Below are 19,756 nucleotides of genomic sequence, written 5' to 3'. Positions count from 1 at the left end.
ACAGTGTTGCTGGGAGATCAGACGGGGTGACAACAGCGCGACCAGCTGTCATAGGTTATGAATCCTTCTGCACCCTAGGCCCTCGCTCGAGCCCCTTCCATTTGCTCCTTCATTTATTCTCTTCCTTCCACGGTGGGTGATGTGTGCTCGACAGGTGAGGAAACCCATGCTTGGGAGAAATGACTTGCCCAAGATCACAGAGGCAGGAAGTGGTGAGGCTGTCGCACATAAAGGCCCATGATGCATAATAACTATTGGGAAACACTGGACTTCCTCTGTCTGCGAGGGGCTTGATCCCAGCAACTATTTTGGAAAGACGGATGTCGAGTCTTACAGCTGTTCACCCTGGGGTGCACCAGGACAGCCTTCGGTTGCAGCCTTCCTTCCTGGATCAGAGCAGGGTACCTGTGGAACTTCTTTACTTCCATCGTCTTTTTCCGTGCATAACATCCTCGATCAGAAAGCTCTCTGTCATGGGTCCCATTTCCCGAGTGAGGAAACTGAGGCTATTGATGTCTGCTGAGCATCACATATAAGACAGGGAAGGCTTGGGACCAGACCTTCAGCTTTGTGCCTTTCCTGCCTTTTCTCCTGTGGGGTGAGGCTGCTCTGTGGGTGTGGGGGTGACTCACGTAGGGCACGTGGGCGGTGGGTGTGGCCTGCCTGGCGCCAAGGGCAGGTGGCCCAGCCAGTTCTGCCTCTGATGCTTCATTCCAGCTGTCACCTATCTCCGTGCCTATGATGAGAGCTTCTCGCCTCCTCAGCCACCTTCCTGACGGTGTGTTTTTGGCCCCAGACATGCCGTGATCTCAAAGCAAGGGCTACCACCGCCACCACCTGGAACCTTCCAGGTAAGTCCTTGCCACCTAGGGAAGCTGGTATCCCCCAGAAAGACTATAGCATGGGCTTGGGATCCTCCAGGCTATGTCTGTCCTCGGCCTAGAGGCCTCAGGAAGATGTGGGGAGAGCTGGGGTTCTAGTATGGGGAAAGAAAAGCCATGCCAGCCCTGACAACAGGCAGCAGAGAGAATGCAGGCTCAGACAGGTCCAGGAACTTTTCCCTGAAGTTTGGGAATCCCAAGGAAAGAGAAACACTAGGGCTTGTCTCCCTCAACTAGCTTAGGGATGGGAATCTCCATGGCAGGGATGTGATAGGCGTTCAAGATGTGATGAACTGAAGGGGAGCAGGGCCCAGCTGCTCACAGATACTGACATAGTAGATATGGAGGATCTCCTTGTGGCCTCTGCCTGGTCTGTGTTCCTAGGTCAGACCATTTCAGTCAGTGTTAGGTCCCTGGCAGGTGTGACTTGGTAGTTCCCGAGTGAGGGACCTGGATCCCAGGGCAGGGAGAGAGTCCAACAGGTGAGGATGCAAGGCGTACAGGCTGACTCAGGAGCTAATTATAGCTGCTGGAGCCCGAGTCCAGACTGTCCTGACCCCCACTTGCCCCAGCTGTTCGGAAGAGCCCACACTCATGAGCTTAGCCCAAGAAGGATGGGGCAATTGGTGTCAGGGGCACAGGTTTATTGGGGACCATTCAACTGTTTCTCAGGAGGGAAACCAGAGGATGGGGGAGGGTGAGGCACACCTCTGTCTACCTTTGTTCTTGGCCTGGCAAAGCCTTTTCAGCTCTGTATGTCTATTGATTGCCTTGGGTAGAGTCAAACTTTAAAGGGCACCCATCTGGATGTAGGCAAGGGCTGGGGGTTACTTCCATATCTGAGTGAGTTATCTAAAATGATTTAAATTGTGGTCGGTACCCTGACTGCAGAAGCAGGGGATACAGAAACCATGGGAACACTTTGCCTGTGCCTAAGAAAGGCTGACCGTTTGGAAAGATAGGGAGTGAACTTCCTGTTGGAGAGGTACAAGCAGGAGGTAGATGGTACCCCCACGGGAGTCTGAAACCCCCTAGAAGCAACCCCATGCCCTCCTTAACCTCAGCATATGTCTTGGGCTCCAGCAATGAATGCCCACTCCAAGGAGATGGTGCCCCTCATGGGCAGAAGAACCACTGCACCCAGCGGGAACTCTGTTGTGCTGACAGAGAAGAGGCCAGCAGATCTCACTCCCACCAAGAAGAGGTAAGGCTGAAGGCTTGGGCCTGAGCTTTGTACAGTGTGGGGCTCTGAAGGTACCCACTCCAGGTATCCCTTGTCTCCCATAGACTCAAGACTCTGAGTGTCATCTGGAGTGGCCTGATGACAGACTGGGCGTAACTTGGGGGTGGGGACCAGTACTACATATTCAGGTGCCTTTGCTGATGTCTTCATAACTGGCACAGGGATGCATTCTCCTTAGAGGGGATGGGGGAACGGAAGCAAGAACATTCAGGAAGGCTCTTGGATGTGTAAGGGTTGCTAAAGCGGTTCTTGAGAAGAGGAGTAAAAATGTGGGTGTCATTCTAAGTAGTCTTGGTCCTTAGCTGGGCATGTTCTTCTCACCTACACAAGTAGTAGCTTTCAATCTACCATGAAATCAACTCTGTATAATAGGCTGTATTGAGGAAACCTGGGGAGGCAGAAGGTACTGAAAGATGGATTCAGTATTGTGCAAAATGTAAATTCCTGGGAACTTACAGAAAAAAGTGTATTTTGGGAGGCGGCAAAACAGGAGAATCCTGGCGTGCAAGCAAGCAGGTGGATATTTTGGGCTAAGCTGGATAAAGGTGGCTGTAACTAACCAGAATATACCAGCTTTTCTCATGGCCACTGTCAATTAACAAGCTCAGCACATAATGCTTTCGCTTGAGTATTTTCTTTTGAGAGAGGATCTTGCCATGTTTCCTAGGCTCGTCTGGTACTTGATACATAGCCAAGGAGCCCTGAACTTAGGATCCTCCACCTTCTGTGTGCTGGGGTTATGGATGCACAAGCCCATGTTCAGCTTCAGTTACTGCAATGACTATGTGTCTTTAGATTCATGGCATGGTCATCTGGTGGGAAAAATGGAGATTATGATCAAAATGGCTATAGTTGTGTCAAGATGGCTCTCTATAAGATGACACTACTAATGAACCAGCTTATAAGACACAGTTAATTGCCATGATGTTGACAACGTGGTTAGCACAGCCAGTGCTTTGACGGTATAGGGCTCCTGGGAGCTGGGTAGGGCTGGAGTGGTTTTGTTTCACTTCTAAGTTGAGGATGCTGAGACAGAGAACAGACTTCTAAATGTCCACAGATGATCTCTTTGGTTGATTGGGTACCTCTCAAGTGAGCCAAGCTACACCAAGAGGCTAGTTCTGGTCCACAGTCTAGGATGTCTCATTTGCCCTTCCTCCTCTGCCTCCACCCCAACCCTCCTCTTGGGTCATTGGAGAACTTGGTTTTGTCTACCTGTTGGTTAAAGTCAGAATCATTGAGGTTTCTTGTGTATTAGGGGATAGACACCTTAACACAGAGATAAAGAACACCCACTTTTATTCATAGCCTGGAGGGGTGGGCACAAAGGGGAATTTGAAAAGTGTCTGGAGTAAGTAAAAAACATATGACAGAGGACGACTGAGAAGAGGCAGGCCATTCTGAGCCTGCGGACACTCTGGAGCTCCTCAGAGAGGAGGTGACGTTAGAGTGGGCTTTGGTAGGCGACGTTGATGGGAAAGGGTCCTGAGAGTGAAGGCTGAGAGCGGGGGCTGAGGATTTTAGTAGCCGAAGTGCCACGAGGGCAGAAGAGTCACAGGGAGACAAGTTCTGTTAGCGCCAGGTCTTGGGGGATCTGTTAAAGTACACCAATGATCCTGTGGAGAGTGGGGGAGGCACAGGGGATTTCCTGATGGATGGTACAGGGAGAGAGGAATTTTGAAAATGTTTCTCCGGGTGACCCATGTGGACAATGCATTATAAGGGGCACTGAAGGCAGAGAGACCTGGAGGAAGTTGTTGGGAAGCAGGTGACAGTTGATAAGGTCTGAACCTGAGTGTTCAGGGAAGGAGGAAGGGATGGATGAGAGTGGAGTTAGTCATGGGATCTTCTAGGGGCAAGAAGGAGAAGGAAAAGCCAGAAGATACACCCTTCTGGTGGGGTAACTCAGAAGGATGGAGGATTGCCTTGGCCAAGAGCCTACTAAAGGAGCAAGGGCAGGCGTGGGGAGTCGAGGTCATTTGTGAAGTACCAACTAAGAGGGCCTAGAAGATCCCAGGCAGAGCTTCTACCCTGGAGTTCAAGAAAGAAAGCCAGGAGGAAGTGAAGGTGAGACAGGTGGAATGCAACTGGGGGCAGCCTGGATCTTCATGGGCCATGCAGGAAGTAACTGAGACACAGTTAACCTAAGCCAATATGGTCCATCTCTCTGGATCTCCTTTTTACTCCGAGGAGAGGTTTGGGTAGTTTGTGGACAGGCTCTCAAGAAAACCCTGGATTCTTTCACATAAGGCCCATCTGAACTGCGGTTTTTGAAGCCCATGTCTGTTCTTGAAATTAGTTACAGGCTACTTGGCCCAGGCAAGGATATGAGGTGTGACTTTTGTCTCCTGAGTTGTAGTCCCGCAGACTCTCTGAGGGGTTCTCGTGTGAAGGTTTGAGACTTTCCCTAAACGGAAAAAAGAAAAAGAATAAATTATTTGTAAAGACAGAGTACAATGGCAGTCATTATGAACGATTGGGCTACGCGCTCATGGGAGAATTGAAGGCCGGAGGCCTACAGGTCCACAGAGGGGAGAGCTCTTTGGACCTGGGAGCTTTCCTGAGCCACCATGTCAATCCTTCAGAAGTTGCTACATTGACCTCCTTATTGGGCCCTAAGCAAGGGGACATCCAGGGTCAGAGAGCTGGCCTTGGGGAGTTTGGACACTTGGACATTTCTTGTATCAGAGTAGATGGCTAGACAAGCTCCTGTGTAGCCCTGCTTCCTGGTCTTGGGGCTCTCTCGAAAGTGACAGAAATGGTGGAGAAGTAATATACAGCTGTGTGTGCACCCAGTTAACCACACCCAGGTTGCACCCTTCGGCCTAGACCAAAGGAATAAACAATGAGCATCTACAGCAGGAAGGAGCCAGGCTGTCATGTGGTCCAGACCTCCCATGTGCTTATGATAGTGGCTGGGATGTGGCTGTCTAATGCCAAGTAGGGCAGGGATGGGTCAGGCCCTGCCTTGTGAGTTAGGCCCTTGCCTAATTGTCTGGTCTTCCCCAGCCTGGCTGTCATTACTCCTCTCTCCCATCTTTTTCTCTGGATCCAAACTTTCCTTTTCCAAGACAGACTTCCTTTCTAGCCCAGGAAGCATTTCTCTTTCTCTCTACTCCAGGGCTTTTCTAGAACCAGAGGCATATTTCAATATCCAGTCTGTATTCCAGTTATCACCTACAGAACCTCTAATCCCAGCCTCTCCCTGAAGAGACTGATGTGGTCACTGGGACAAATGTGTTAGTCCTAGTTGACATCTCTGAGGATAGGGTCTCTGGAAGGGGTGACTGTCACCTTCATAGTCCCTCAGTTTCATACATGGGCAACTAATTAGTTTTGAGTAAGTGGAGGAGTAAGTGAGGGGCCAGGCAATGAGGGGAGTGCGTGAGACAGTGAGGATGCTGCCCAGCCAGATCACTGCACAGTGAGATGATGCTTTCTCCCTTCTGTGAGGCCCTCAGATTTAGGCCTGGGTGCTGAATACTTACGTGATGTGGTGATGTGGCTTTCTGTATCATTCTTGATCTCTTGAGGAGCCCTTGAGAAGAGGGGACTCGGTAGCAGAGTCACAAAAGACCCCACTTCAGCTTTGTGTATGAGACTGAAAAAGGGATGGGGTGTAAAAAAGCGAGAGCTTTCAGCAGTTGGGGTCACAGCCAGTCACAGGGAGGATTCAGCCTCTACCATTGACAGTTTAAGGTTGATCTGTCTGAGTATTGGTTGTATCCACAGACCTCTCTACCTTATCTGCCTACTTGACTATTTATTATCTATCCATGCATCCGTGCATCCATGCATGCATGCATGCATCTTGCATCCATCTGTTCTTCCATTATTCTGTCATCTACCCACTGTTCATCTATTAACTCATCTGTCCTTCTTCATAGTCAGCCATTATTCCTTCCACTTGAATATGTTTCATTCATCACTTATCCTTTCGTGCATCCATTCAGAGGGGTCTTCTGAGTACGAGGATCACCGTTAGGAAACCAAGGTCTAGTCTGGAAAATCACAGATGTTATTATAGTCCTTGCTATTGGGAAACTTACAGCTGAATGATAGTGTATTGTCCAGAGCAAAGAACCAAATGACGTATCTGTGCTATGCATTGGTCTTGCCTTGGAGTCAGTTTTGATCAACCCACTGGAACAGCAGATCTGGAAAAAAAGGGAGTCGCCCTGTATCATAGCTGCAGGACCAGTGCCTGGCACACTGTAGGAACTTTATAAGTATTTGTTGAGTGAAGCAGTCTCAGTAGCAGGGTAGGCTGAAGAGAGGACCAGACCAAACTTTCTTGGAGAAAATCCATGGATGTGGGTTTGGGGCTCTCTTTGCTTGGAGAAAATCTGACAATTCTCAACCAGGCTGTCTTGAGGCCAAATCTTTAAGAGATGTGCTTGGAACCTCTGAGTCTTGCTGCTACAGTGGAGTGGGGCAGCTTCAGAGTGGTAGACCAGGGTATATAGTAACCTGACTGGTTACCTTCAATGTCCACTTCAGCTGGACAGTCTGCAAGTGCATGGTCTTGGCGTTACCTTGGCTGGGAATTATTAGGCCCAACCAGTATCCCATCAGCTGAGGATTTCTGGTCCAAAGATGGAAGCACCCACCTGGAGGCAGAGGCAGAGGCAGAGCTTGACCAGAACCCAAGCTTTGGATCCCAGCCAAAGATTTTCTCTTCCCTTTGTCTTCTCTCTTTTGATGTTTTTCTTCTGTTTTGAAGTATTTGCTTTTAGGTGAGGCTAGACACACATACACATGCTCTCTCCTTCCTTTTTCTCTTTTTCTCTCCCCTGTTCTCCTCAACAGGTTCTTAGCCAGACTGTCCTTGAAAAATCTTTCTGCCTCAGCCTCCTGAGTGCTCCACAGTGTGAGCTTCCGTGCCTGGCAGAAGGCTTCTCTTTGGTGGTCAGAAGCCGGGAGGGAGAGGACCAGTGTGTCTTCTGCCCTATTTATGGAATTATTATAAGCTTTTAGGCTTGTCTGTACCTAAAGTGGGGAGAGGGACCAGGATTCTCCTGCCAGTCCCGATTGGGTAGCCTCCTTTTAGCCAATTCCTGCAGTGGATTCAGCTGGAAGCAGGGCCGGAGGACTAAACTGAGCAGAACAGTGTGCATTGCTGTGTCATTTGTTAGCCTGGACAGCGGGAAGCAGGTTCTATGGCCAACTCCCGTCTGCCCTGGGGGGAGGTGCTTACTCATCCTTAGCCTCAGATGCCTTGTGTAGACAGACTGGGGCCCTGATCACACCCAGCTGCTCTTCTCTCTAAACTTGAGACGGGAGGAGCTGCACCTTGCAGCATCCGCCTTTCTGGGCCCGGGAAAGGTGTTTAGAAAATGCTGCGTGCCTGCAGTCAGGAGACCAGCATTCTGGGTGGGTCACATGGCCAGCAGCAGCTAAGCTGCAGCAGCTGCAGGGTTGAGTGTTGTGCAGTTGAGTTCACCCTCAGCTGATCCTCACCTTAACGTTACTAGAAGACTCATCTCCCAGTGAGTGACTGTGCTATTCAAGGTCATGTGTATCCACATTTGTGGGTGTGGCTGGCATATCTTGGAGTGTGTGTCTTCCATTCCCTTGATGTCTGAGGAGAAAGCTGGCCATGGCTTTGTCTTTCTTCTTCACTGCCTGGAAATGTCTTCTGAGCCTCCCTATCCTTTCTTTTTCATTTTTTTTTTTTGGATTTTCGAGACAGGGTTTCTCTGTAGCTTTTTGGTTCCTGTCCTGGAACTAGCTCTTGTAGACCAGGCTGGCCTCGAACTCACAGAGATCCGCCTGCCACTGCCTCTCGAGTGCTGGGATTAAAGGCGTGCGCCACCACCGCCCGGCTCTTTTTCATTTTTAATTCATTTTTTTTGCTAGTATATATCAATTGCACAAAGTTAGGGGCTTCGTTTTGACATTCATGCAATACACATAATGAACTTTGATCATATTCTCCCCTCTTGTTACTTTTTCTTTTTTTAAAACATAATTTTTGAACATTTATTTGTATGTGAATATATATTATGTGTATTGGTGTTTTGCATACATGTATGTCTGTATTTTATGTGTGTGAAATATGTATGTGAAATGCCCACAGAAGCCAGAAGAGGGATGGCACAGGGTCCCATAGGACTAGAGTTACAGATGGTTTTGAGCCACTGTGTGCATGCTGGGAATCGAACCTGGGTCTTTAGGAAGAGCAGCCAGTGCTCTTAGCTGCTGAGCCACCTCTCTTGCATTCTTCTTATTCTTTCTTATTCCTTCTTTTATCAGCATTTCCACTTGCAGTTTTTTTTTTTTGAGCCTGTCCTGGAACTAGCTCTTGTAGACCAGGCTGGTCTTGAACTCACAGAGATCCGCCTGCCTCTGCCTCCTGAGTGCTGGGATTAAAGGCGTGCGCCACCACCGCCCGGCCTCCACTTGTAGTTTTATGTCCCTTTTCAATGTTCCACATGTGAGGGAAAGATGATATTTTGTGTTTCTAAGTCGGCTTATTTCACTTAGCAGGCTCATCTCCAGCTCCATACATTTTCTCAAAAATGATACAGAATCTCATTCTTCAGGGCTGACTAGAACACCATTTTATAAAGTACCATATTTTATTTGTTCACCTGTGGGTGGGCAGCTTGGCTGACTGTAACCTGGCTATTGTGAACAGTGATGCAGGAAACATGCACACCTACAGGTGTCCTTGTAGGGCTCTTTTTGCTGCAGACCTACAGATTCTACAGCAGGGTCACAGGAAAGTTCTATTGTAAACTTTCTGTGGTGCCTTCATACTGACTCCCACGGAGGCTGCACTGCTCCATGTTCCCTACAGCAGCATGTAAGGGCTCTTCTCTCACCCCTCCCCCCATTCTCGCCACCTTTGCTGGTGCCTATTAGCTTGAAGATGGCTCTTCTCACATGATATATTTTATATTTTATTTTATTTTTTAGAGATAATCTTGCTATGTAGCACAGGCCAGCCTCGAACCTATGATCTTCCAGGCTCAGCCTCCTGAGTGATGAGATTAGGGGCATAGACCCCCATCTTTGGTCTGGGTGTTTCTTCTTGGTGGGGGATACTCAGCCTAGGCTGCCAGTCCCTCGAGTTCTCCCTGCCTTACCCTATCTTTCTCAGTCCATTATGACAAAGGGACTAATGGGCAGTGAGAGCAGCCAGGGTGACTCTGGCCCTTTCGCTTAAGTTGCTGTAAGGCCTGCATGGATTTGAGCTGAGGGACCCCTTCTAAAAAGCTTTGCCTTCAGGTCTAGGTTCTAGGAGCAGCTGGATGGCAATGGGAAACCCAGCTCCTGTTGCTGTCTTCCCATCTTTGATGTGTGTGTGTGTGTGTGTGTGTGTGTGTGTGTGTGTGTGTGTGTATGTGTGTGTCTGTTCGAATGTGCATTGGTGTTTACCTGCATGTTGTTCCCATACGTGAAAAGTCTCCAACCTGAGGACAACTGCAGATCCTCAGGTGTTGGGCCATCCTCAGTGAGCCTCTTGGGTTCATCCACAAGGTACTCTAGAGATAAGAGCCATTCAGACTCAGCTTAGAACCCAAGGTCTACTCCATCCATGAGGAATAGGCTAGGACACATGGCACACAGGCTGAGGGCTCAGTATGGGTGGGTCCTTGTAGCAAGACTGCAAGACACATAGACCCTACCCCAGCTCTAATGGCCTTGATTGGGTGTCTCCCCAGTGCACACTTCTTCCTGGAGATAGAAGGATTTGAGCCCAACCCCACAGTCACCAAGACCTCTCCTCCCATCTTCTCCAAGCCGATGGACTCCAACATCCGGCAGTGGTGAGTACTGGCTGCTGGCCTGGACACATGGCTGTGCCTGGCTGTGGCATGGCAGCACTGTACATTTCTAAATTTGTCCTGCTCTCTTCCTTCTCGTTCCTCTCCTCTGCTGCCAGCATGTCTGGCAACTGTGATGACATGGACTCCCCCCAGTCTCCTCAGGATGATGTGACAGAGACCCCATCCAATCCCAACAGTCCAAGGTCAGTATGGCTCCTCCTTATGTCACTGTTTTCAGCAAGAGGAGATGTTGCAGGGTTGGCTGCACAGGAGAGAGAAAGAAACCATTATCCCTGGGGAGCTGGGACAAATGTCTGGAGGCCTGGGCCATGGTTGTGGCATGTGACATTTTGTGAAAAGGAGAGAAATATCAGTAAATTATAAAATGGTTTTGTTCATTATAAAACATCCAAACAATGACAGGAGAATAAGGACTTTAGCACAAGTTACACAGTTATATAAATTTAAAATACATTCACATAGAACATCAGTATGCATTTTTGCAATAGCACATACAAATGAAAGGACGTAATCTATATTACAGCAAAGGTCTGTTGGGAATGTGGGGGCAGGGAGGGATAGAGGGAAAAGTTCAGATAGGGAGATGAAAGGGAGTCTTCTCCTCCATAAAATCCATATTTCAAAGTAATAACTTACACATCCTTCTTGATCATCTCCGTGTGTATACAGGTGCGTTTTGATCACTGTGATTGCATATAGATAGGAAGGGAACCAGGATCAGACAACACGGAGCACAAACATGGACATCCCTAAAAGACATGAGAGGCACAGGAGTTGGAGCAGCAGCTGGAGGCCAGGAACTCTGGTGGTGGAGCGGAAGAGGGTAGGAGTTGAGGTGAATGTGGGGTGAATTCTCAATGCCTGCCTTCTGGTCTTAGCGCAAACCTGGCCAAAGAAGAACAGAGGCAGAAGAAGAAGAGGCTGAAGAAGCGCATCTTCGCGGCCGTGTCTGAGGGCTGCGTGGGGGAGCTACGGGAACTGCTACAAGAACTACAGGAGCTGTGCAGACGGCGCCGTGGCCTGGACGTGTCTGGTCAGTGCCTGGCCCTGATGGGATGCAGGCCCTGGGGACCCTGGTCGGTTTGGCTTGGCCTCTGCTCCATCTCCTGTGGGGTTGGAGCGTGAGGTACCTTGGATACTGACATAGCAGCCTTGAGCTTGACTTAAAGGGCCATGGGGAGTCATGGGTGGGTTAAGGCATGTGTTGACCATGGACGGGCTATGGGATGGGGTAAATCTGGAGAGAGTTGCTATTCAAACAGGGTTGGAACTCTGTAGTAGGCCTGGGAGAGGGGGAAGAGTTCTGGAGAGTTCCTCAGGCACTGGCAGGAATTGAAGGATTAGGGGGAACAAGGTGAGGAACGGGTTGATGGGGAGGTAATGAGCTAACTTTTAGGCCATGAGAAGGGCTAGGATGGAGATTTCAGCACAAATATGGCCAGTGGGAAGCCGGGCAGCAGGTGACATTATCTCTCCTCCAGAGAGAAGGGTCAAAGGTCAAAGTGCAGTGGGTGCTGGATGAGGCTTTCATAGGTGGTAGAGACTGTGAACAGCAAACCAAGCAGGGAGCCGGAGGAGGGTGTGAGGAGAGGAAGGAAGAGTTCCAGGTAGTACAGGGTTGAGGTCCCCCTAGTACAGGATAGAGGGTGTGCTTTTGAGGTGCAGGCTGCCATTTCCCACACCCTGTTCTGTTTGGGAGGCCCAGGGCAACCAGCCCTCCCTGCCTTGCCTTTATCCTTGACTCCATCTGCAGATTTCCTCATGCACAAGCTGACAGCCTCAGACACAGGAAAGACCTGCCTGATGAAGGCTTTGCTCAACATCAACCCCAACACCAAAGAGATTGTGCGGATTCTGCTGGCCTTTGCCGAGGAGAACGGCATCCTGGGCAGGTTCATCAATGCCGAGTACACAGAAGAGGCCTATGAAGGTACCTGTAGGCAGAGGCTACCTAAGAGCAAAGGGCGGAGGCGGGAATTGCCCATGTGGTGTGGCTACACAGCCTTGCCAGTCTTGCTGTACAGAGGCACTTTGGCCATGAAAGCCAGATACACAGCAGGCAGGCTGCTCATCCTTCCCATGAATAATGCTGAGCAGGGGTGGACAAGTCAGGAAACGGGGATGCTCTGAAAACGTGACTGTAGACAGACTGTGCTAGGAACGGCAGTGACGATGTAACGTGAGAGCGAGTGACCGGGCTGAGTAACTGTAGAATGGCAACCTTGACCCAGAGCCTAGCTGATGAGAAGAAGCCGGAGCAAGCTCAGGGGAAAAGCCCCAGGATGAGCATGGCCATAGCGGATTTGACAGTGGGAATACTGGGTGCTCTGGGGATGTAGCTCAATTGAGGAGAGCTTCCCCAGCTTTCACTAAGAGAGAATCTCACTAAGTTGCTCAGGTTGGTCTTGAGCTTACTCCACAGTCCAGATAGTCTTGAACTTGTAATCGTCTTTTCCCTGCCTCCTGAGTAGCTGGACTACAGGCCTGGGCCACTAGGCCTGCCTGGAAGATTCTTCTGAGGGCAAGGATGGAGTCTATTCCTGGGTGTCCTGAGGTTCCCACACTGGAGAGGTTTTTTTTTAAACATATTTTTGAGAGAGTGAACTTATCAACCTTATCCATCCCTGTAGTAAGGCTTCTCTGGCCTGGTCACAAGTCCTTTTCCTTCTCAGACTCCCCTAGCCTCTTGATTTCTCCACCAAGCCCTTTGTTAGGCTTGTAGGAGGTCCTTGCCCTGGTCTTCTCCAAGGCAGGGAACCACTCGACCTTGCTTTCTCAGAACCAAGGCGGCTACCAACATGGTGTCTTTCACATGATATCTATACCCTTAGTGTTTTCAGTCAGCTACTGCTCCCTGGGGTCAAGGGGCTCCACGGTCAGCTTAAGTTATCCCAGGCCTTTGAGTGCTCATGCCGGCTCCGTTCGCAGGGCAGACGGCGCTGAACATCGCTATTGAGCGGCGCCAGGGAGACATCACAGCAGTGCTCATAGCAGCAGGCGCTGACGTCAATGCGCACGCCAAGGGTATCTTCTTCAATCCTAAAAACCAGCATGAAGGCTTCTATTTTGGTAGGTGACATTGAAGGGGCGGAATGGGGAGAGGAGAAGGGATTTCTTGCCCTGAGCTCCGTTGTGACCGGTCTTGCCACATGGGGGCGCTGCAAGAGAGAGAGAGTCCTTTCTGCAGATCAGGGACTGGGTTGGTGCTGATCCATCCGGTGCCACCTCCAGAGAGGCTCACTGGGGTAGAAGAGCCTGCCTGACAGTGCCATCTGGTAGCTGAAGGGGTCACATCTGCAGGAAGCAAACTTGGGGTGGCATGTGTGTGTGTGTGTGTGTAAAAGGGCGTGAAGGACCTGTGAGGACACTGGGCTGAGGAGGAAAGGGACCTGCTTTAGAGCAGTAAGACAGAGATGGGTGCTATCTGTGCGGACTGGCAGAGTGAGTGGGGAGAACCCCTGACCCCTCAGAAATCCAGAAGCAGTTGCAGTTGTGTTGTGTGTGCTGGATAAATGTCCTTACAGGGGTGCTGTTTATGTAAGGGTGTGATCTCTGCAGACTTGAGGTTCTGGAGTCTTTTTGGTAGGTACTCTTGCTTGGCTATAATGCCTATAATGTCCTTCCTCGACAACCTCCTGGCTTTATTTACTTCTTTTTTTCTTTGGTGTGTCTCTGTGTGTGTTTGTATGTGTATATCTCCTGTATGTGAGGCTGTGCATGTGTGTATATGTGTAGTGTGTGTGTGTTGGTGTTGTTAGTGGGAGGAAAGACACAAATGCCTTTCCCCCCTTCTGACAATGTTCATATTGTCTTTACAGATTCTTTGAGTTTAAAAAAAAAGATGTGTAACTTAGTTATAGTGAAATCCACCCACTTTAGTGTGAGATTCTGTTGTTTTTATAAATATATTACCCCCATCACAGTAAGGACAGGCAATAGGAAGTGCCACTGGGCCTGACTGTGACTGTTCTGACTTTTTTTTTTAATTTATGTTTTTTGTTTTTCTTTGAGACAGGGTTTCACTGTGTAGCCCAGACTGTCCTAGAACATAACATGCTTGGTAGACCAGGCTGGCCTTGAACTCACAGATATTCTCCTGCCTCTGCCTCCTGAGAACTGGGATTAAAGGTGTGGGCTATAACTTTCTTTCCTCCTCCTCCAGCTCCTCCTCTCTCTTCCTTCCTTTCCTCTTCTCTCTCTCTCCCCATTCTTTCCTTCCGTCCTCTCTCCCTCCCTCTCTGTCTCTCTCTTTTTGTGTATGTGTGGTTTATATTTGAGGTTATGTGTGTGGTGTGTGTGCATGTGTGTGTGCAGAGCCCAGAGGTTATCTGGTGTTTTCCTGTATTACTTTTCATCTTTTCCCCTTGGGACAGTCTCGCACTGAACCTGAAGCTAGGCTGGTGGCCAGTAAGCCTCTGCAAACTGCTTGACTCTGCCCCCATAGCAACCACGCCCAGCTTTTTATATGGGTGCTGGGGATTTGAACTGAGTTCCTCATGCTTGTGCAGAAAACAATCTTATCCACGGGCTATCTTTCCAACCCCCACCTCTGGCTTTTTAATCAGTAGGTCTAAATGAGTCTGGGCCTCTTTGGACAGCCTCTTGCTCAGTCACTCTTGTGTCCCCATTGCCCAGCATAGGACTTAATTACATCCAGTGTCGAGAAACATTTGTTGGGTGGAATAAAGAGAGGGCACAGGTAGGAGTAAAACAGAGGAAGAGGAAGCAGGAATTTTGTCCAGGTGAGTGGGAGGATTTCTAAATTTTAAATAGGGTGGCTAAAGTGAGTCAGCGAAAAGGTGGGATCTGAACCAAGATGGGGATAAGCAATGCAGAGTATCTACAGCAAGCCAGAACAGCTTATGCAAAGGCCCCAAGGTTGGGAAATGCCCCATGTTGGAGGGAGGAGGCTGCTGTGCCTGTAGAGGTGTGAGCGTGGCTGAGAGGATGAGAACTCAAAACCTAGAAGGCTTTCCGGGTTGTTACCCTGAGTAAGCAGGGACCTAACTGGGTTGCTTTGCTCCCCTGCTGAGCAGTGTTGGAAAGTCAGTGGGGAGCAGGGGAAGCAGGTGAGTATTGGTGTGATCTTGCTTCAGCTTTCACTGAGCAAGAGGAAGTGGGGGGTGGTCAGGGCACCTCAGGGATCAGTGCTGCTGTGATGAGCAGCATCTGGAACTCTGGTCCTGGGGCCTGAAGGCTGTTGCTTTTGGCCTAGGAAGGACTGAGCTCTGACACCCCTTTCCCCAGGCGAGACACCCCTGGCCTTGGCAGCATGTACCAACCAGCCCGAAATCGTGCAGCTGCTGATGGAGAATGAGCAGACGGATATCACCTCCCAGGACTCTCGGGGAAACAACATCCTGCACGCTCTGGTGACAGTGGCCGAGGACTTCAAGACCCAGAATGATTTTGTTAAGCGCATGTACGACATGATCCTGCTGAGGAGTGGCAACTGGGAGCTGGAGACCATGCGCAACAATGATGGTCTCACGCCACTGCAGCTGGCTGCCAAGATGGGCAAGGCTGAGGTAGGGCCGGCAGCGAGGGTGGGGACTGGGGAGGCACAGCTGCTGCTCTGTCGGCTTGGGGCCTGTCTGAGGACTCCACACAGGTTCCGGCCTCAACATTAGAAGGTCCCAGCTTAGGCCTGGAATTTCAGTGGTGGCTCGGTTGAATCCAGCACGTGCTTTATCCTTAGGACGTCAGTCACATACTCCAGAGTTCAGTCTCTCTTCCTGGAACTTCCTAGGTGGGGCCAGATTGGGGAATCCCTAAGGCCAAGGTGATGCAATATCTCAGGTGCTTCGTGGTTGAGCATTCCCAAGTGGTGATGCTCAAGCACAGGTTGTGTGTCTGTCTTTCAGGCTTGCCTCTTCTGGGGCTGTGGTTCCAGAATGGCTGCTCTGGGTTCCCAGTCAATGGGTGTCTGCTCTCTGGCAATAGAAGGACCTTGGCCTGTTGGTTAGGATTCTTCTCTAGCAGTGTGGCTATATAGGCCCCTTTGCCTGTGTGATGTGGTCAAAGAACTCTAGGCTCATCTGGGCTCTTTGGGAGGACCTAGGCTGGGCCAGGCTGATGTGTTCTGTTTATCTGTGGTTGGAACTGTGGCTTGGCTGAGATCAAGTTTCTTCTCAGGGGATTGATGTTGGGAGGGGACAGCGGCTCCTGGGGGGCTGTGGGAGGGTGATGGTTGGCACTGCTCAGCAATTCCGTTTGTGTACCCTTCTACCTCTCCTAGTCAGCTGCACTGAGGTCAGGCCAGGGTTGGAGCTCACAAGGGACCTTTATATTCCCTTGTGGGGGAGGAGGAGATGGAGAATGACTTTAACAAAGGGAGAATTGTATGTCTGACCCCCCTGTCTTGCTATCCATGCTCATAGCTTGTAGGGGCTCTAAGGAGAGTCAGGGTATTTGTGGGTCTCGTTTCTCTTGTGAGCTTTTCCCTGCTTGCCAGTGTCTCATTTGTGCTCCCTGCTACCCAGCCCAGGGAAGACGCATCTTAAGGGGGCACGGCCCTGGGACCCCTTATACTCTAGGGTGATGGTTCTCAACCTTAATGCTGCAGTCCTTTAATACTGTTCCTCATGCTGTGATGACCCTCAATCATAAAATTATTTCATTATTCTTTAATAATTGTAATTTGCTACTGCTATGAATTGCAATGTATAGATCTGATATGCAACCCCAAGGGGGAACGGATCCCCAGGTGGAGAATTGCTACTCCAGGGGGTAGTGCTCTCATCCGGGCCAGTCTCAGGGAGGTACCCACCAGGGAGGTTCCCGAGTCCTCTCCTTTATTCAATGCCTTGTGGAAAACGTTTCTGGATGCCATGCAACGTGGCTGCCATACTGCTAGTGGAGGACACAGCAATTGCTGAAGTCGCAGACCTGCCCTTGGGGCGTTTACTCGCTAGGGTGTAGGAGTTGTCTGCCTGGCTGTGATGGGAGATGCAGCGGGAAGGCTGTGGAGCTGAGTGAGAGTCACACACTGATGCTGTCTTCCCAACAGGTCCCTCTTGTTGGATTGTGGGTTCATATCCCCGGATGCTCTATCCCCAGTATAGGGTGACTGATGGCTTAGCTTTCAGGAAGTGGTCAGACGGAGAGCAGGGACCCCCCTCTTCCCGCATAGGGGACCCACTCAGAGAACTTCACAAAATGGTCTCCAGGTTTCTTCCTGCATCTGGAGTTTTAATAGCTGCCTCTGTGTTTTGAAAAACTCTCCAGAGACCCTGGCATACAGCAGAGTTTGAGGACCACTGGCCTGCAGAGTGGACTCCACGGGCCTCTTTGGTGTCTGATGCCATGGCTAGTCCAGCCAGAGTGATGAGCCTGCTGTAGTCTAAACTGAGGGTGGGATGGAGGAGCAGAGCAACTGAGAGCTTCAAGTTCAGGCCTCATAAAGATCACTTCTAAAGATGGTCGGTTTTGGATTCCTTGCTGAATTGGAGTCCAGATGGTTTGGGGGACCTACTAGCTAGTGGTTTGACTGCAGTGTGCAAAGGGTTCTCATACTCTGGTTCCTCTTGAGAAGGCAAGAATTGCGAACTTCACTCCCATTTCACAGACACAGCTGGAAGGACACATGTTTCACAGTCATGGTTCCAGGCAGAGGTGGCACTCATACTGAATGTATTCAGGGTTGACCTGCCTCTGGCTGGTCCATCCCTGTTGTTTCCGAGCCCCATTATCTCTCTTCTCATCCCCAGATTCTGAAGTACATCCTCAGTCGTGAGATCAAGGAGAAGCCTCTCCGGAGCCTGTCCAGGAAGTTCACGGACTGGGCATATGGGCCTGTGTCGTCTTCACTCTATGACCTCACCAATGTAGACACCACGACAGATAACTCTGTGCTGGAAATCATCGTCTACAACACCAACATTGACGTGGGTCTCCCAAGCAGGCTGGCAGGAACAAGGAGTGAGGGGTGGACCAGGGCTTGAGGAGCCTGGAGGAATTGTGCCAGTGTCCCCTAAGCCCCATATTGGTGATTTGTCTTGGTGGAGTCTGGAACAGAGGGCATGGTCCAAGCAGAAGCTAGCTCTTTTGTTTCTGAGCAACAATGAATAATAGAGTTAAGGTTGAGGCGCTGGCTTCCAAATCCTGTGCAGTTTGGAGGCAATTTAAGAGATGTGTGGTATCTCGTATACCCTAACTCATCTATGTGGTCTGGCTTAGAGCCCTTTATTCCTCTAAACTTGAGTACACAGGAAGTCAGAGTGCTCGCTAGCTGGAGCAATCTGGACCTTTTTGGAGGAGGTAGGAGAAGGAACACTAGTGAAGCTGGGGGTGAAGACCGAGGATCAGCTCAGTTTTCTGCTCTTGGGGTGAGTGAGGCAGAGGGCCAGGCATCTATCCTTTGTATTTTATCAACAGTCCTACTTCCCAGAGGCTCCCTGGGCTCCCACAGCAGCCTGTTCGGCAGGGTGGATAAGGGTTGTGGTATAGATGAAGAGGTGAAGGCTGAGAAAAGCTCAGGCGATGTCCTAAGGTCACAGAGATACTAGAGCCCCTTTCTAGTCTCCAATCCAGTGTGCATCAGCTCGTCCTGTAAGAAGCCCCAGTATGCCCACTCCCCCGGAGCGTTTGACTGCTCCTAAAGGAGCCATGGGAACTGGGAGTGACCCTTCCAACACTTCCATCAAGCCGATCCATTGCTTCCGATGACTAGAGCCTTCTGCCACTGACCCCACTGACTCTGGGCTCCTGATAGGCCCTTTGAAAAATGGTCCTTCTCTGCCCGCCTCATCTCCACGGGGTGTTCTGTCCCCAGAACCGGCATGAGATGCTGACCCTGGAGCCCCTGCACACGCTGCTGCATATGAAGTGGAAGAAATTCGCCAAGTACATGTTCTTCCTGTCCTTCTGTTTCTATTTCTTCTACAACATCACCTTGACCCTCGTCTCTTACTACCGTCCCCGGGAGGACAAGGTATGTGGGTTCTAGGGATGGGGTGGTGGGTGGGAAGGTCTGATCTTGGAACTGCCTCATGTGAAGATGGGGAAACTGAGGTCCAGAGAGGCTAAGGCCTTTTCATGGTGTCTTCCAATTATTCTCCAAAGTTCCCAGTGCACAGAATAGTTAGCCAAACTGTAGGTGAATAGATCTACGGAGTTCATACTGGGAGAGAGTTGGGGATGAAGGAGCTCCAGGCCCTTTCTAGAATACATGTGTTTGCTGTGAGGCCCACAGAAGGTGGGTGGAGGAGAGGTTACTTGGTCAGACTTCCCCACTACTCTGGGCCTCAGTTTCCCATCTGTTAGTGGAGTGCAGTCTCGGCTTGGCTTCACTGAATTGTGGGAGGAGGCCCCATTGAGTGTCTGATAGTGGATGTGGTTGGAAAGAACCAAGCAATGGGCTTGTTAGCAAATAGAGCCTTGTCTCTCTCACTGCAGAGTTCTGGGTTCTCATTGAGGGTGGGGCAGGCAGGGCCAGGAGATGAGGTTCTACAATGGCTGCTGGTCCATCTTGAAGGCCCAGAATGCTTATACAGCCTAGTTCCTTCAGGGCTGGTGCTGCCCTTCCCTACTCATTCCTCATTCTTATCATCCCCTTCCTTTTTTCCCCAGGACCTCCCACACCCCTTGGCGCTGACACACAAGATGAGTTGGCTGCAACTCCTAGGTAGGATGTTTGTTCTTATCTGGGCCACATGCATCTCCGTGAAAGAGGTGAGTATATTTCTATACCCTTCTAGACTGCCCTTTGAGGCCAACAGGGTGGGAGCAAGGCTGGCTTGCACTCTAGCCTGTATTGCCACTACTGTAGGGGTTTTAGGAAGACATTTCTGTTCCAGGCCTTAGATTCCTAAGATATAGTACAGATAACAATGAGT

At 50.1% G+C, this 19,756-nt stretch overlaps 1 protein-coding gene across 1 annotated transcript in view; it reads left to right on the top strand.

Moving 5' to 3' along the window:
- Positions 1-728: 728 nt before the first annotated feature.
- The window catches only part of Trpv3 (transient receptor potential cation channel subfamily V member 3), a 32,527-nt gene continuing 13,499 nt past the window's right edge, over positions 729-19,756 (top strand). The window contains exons 1-11 of the mRNA XM_075991717.1: positions 729-851; positions 1,965-2,085; positions 9,795-9,899; positions 10,016-10,102; positions 10,799-10,953; positions 11,674-11,850; positions 12,849-12,989; positions 15,168-15,448; positions 17,630-17,806; positions 18,694-18,852; positions 19,491-19,592. Of these exons, the coding sequence (XP_075847832.1) occupies positions 1,967-2,085; positions 9,795-9,899; positions 10,016-10,102; positions 10,799-10,953; positions 11,674-11,850; positions 12,849-12,989; positions 15,168-15,448; positions 17,630-17,806; positions 18,694-18,852; positions 19,491-19,592 (1,503 nt within the window). The 5' untranslated portion in view covers positions 729-851; positions 1,965-1,966. The remainder of the gene's footprint in view (positions 852-1,964; positions 2,086-9,794; positions 9,900-10,015; positions 10,103-10,798; positions 10,954-11,673; positions 11,851-12,848; positions 12,990-15,167; positions 15,449-17,629; positions 17,807-18,693; positions 18,853-19,490; positions 19,593-19,756) is intronic.

This window comes from Microtus pennsylvanicus, chromosome 11 (genome assembly GCF_037038515.1).
Source record: "Microtus pennsylvanicus isolate mMicPen1 chromosome 11, mMicPen1.hap1, whole genome shotgun sequence".
NCBI lineage: Eukaryota > Metazoa > Chordata > Mammalia > Rodentia > Cricetidae > Microtus > Microtus pennsylvanicus.
Note: the sequence above shows the minus strand (reverse complement) of the source record. Positions and strands in the feature narration are given on the sequence as shown.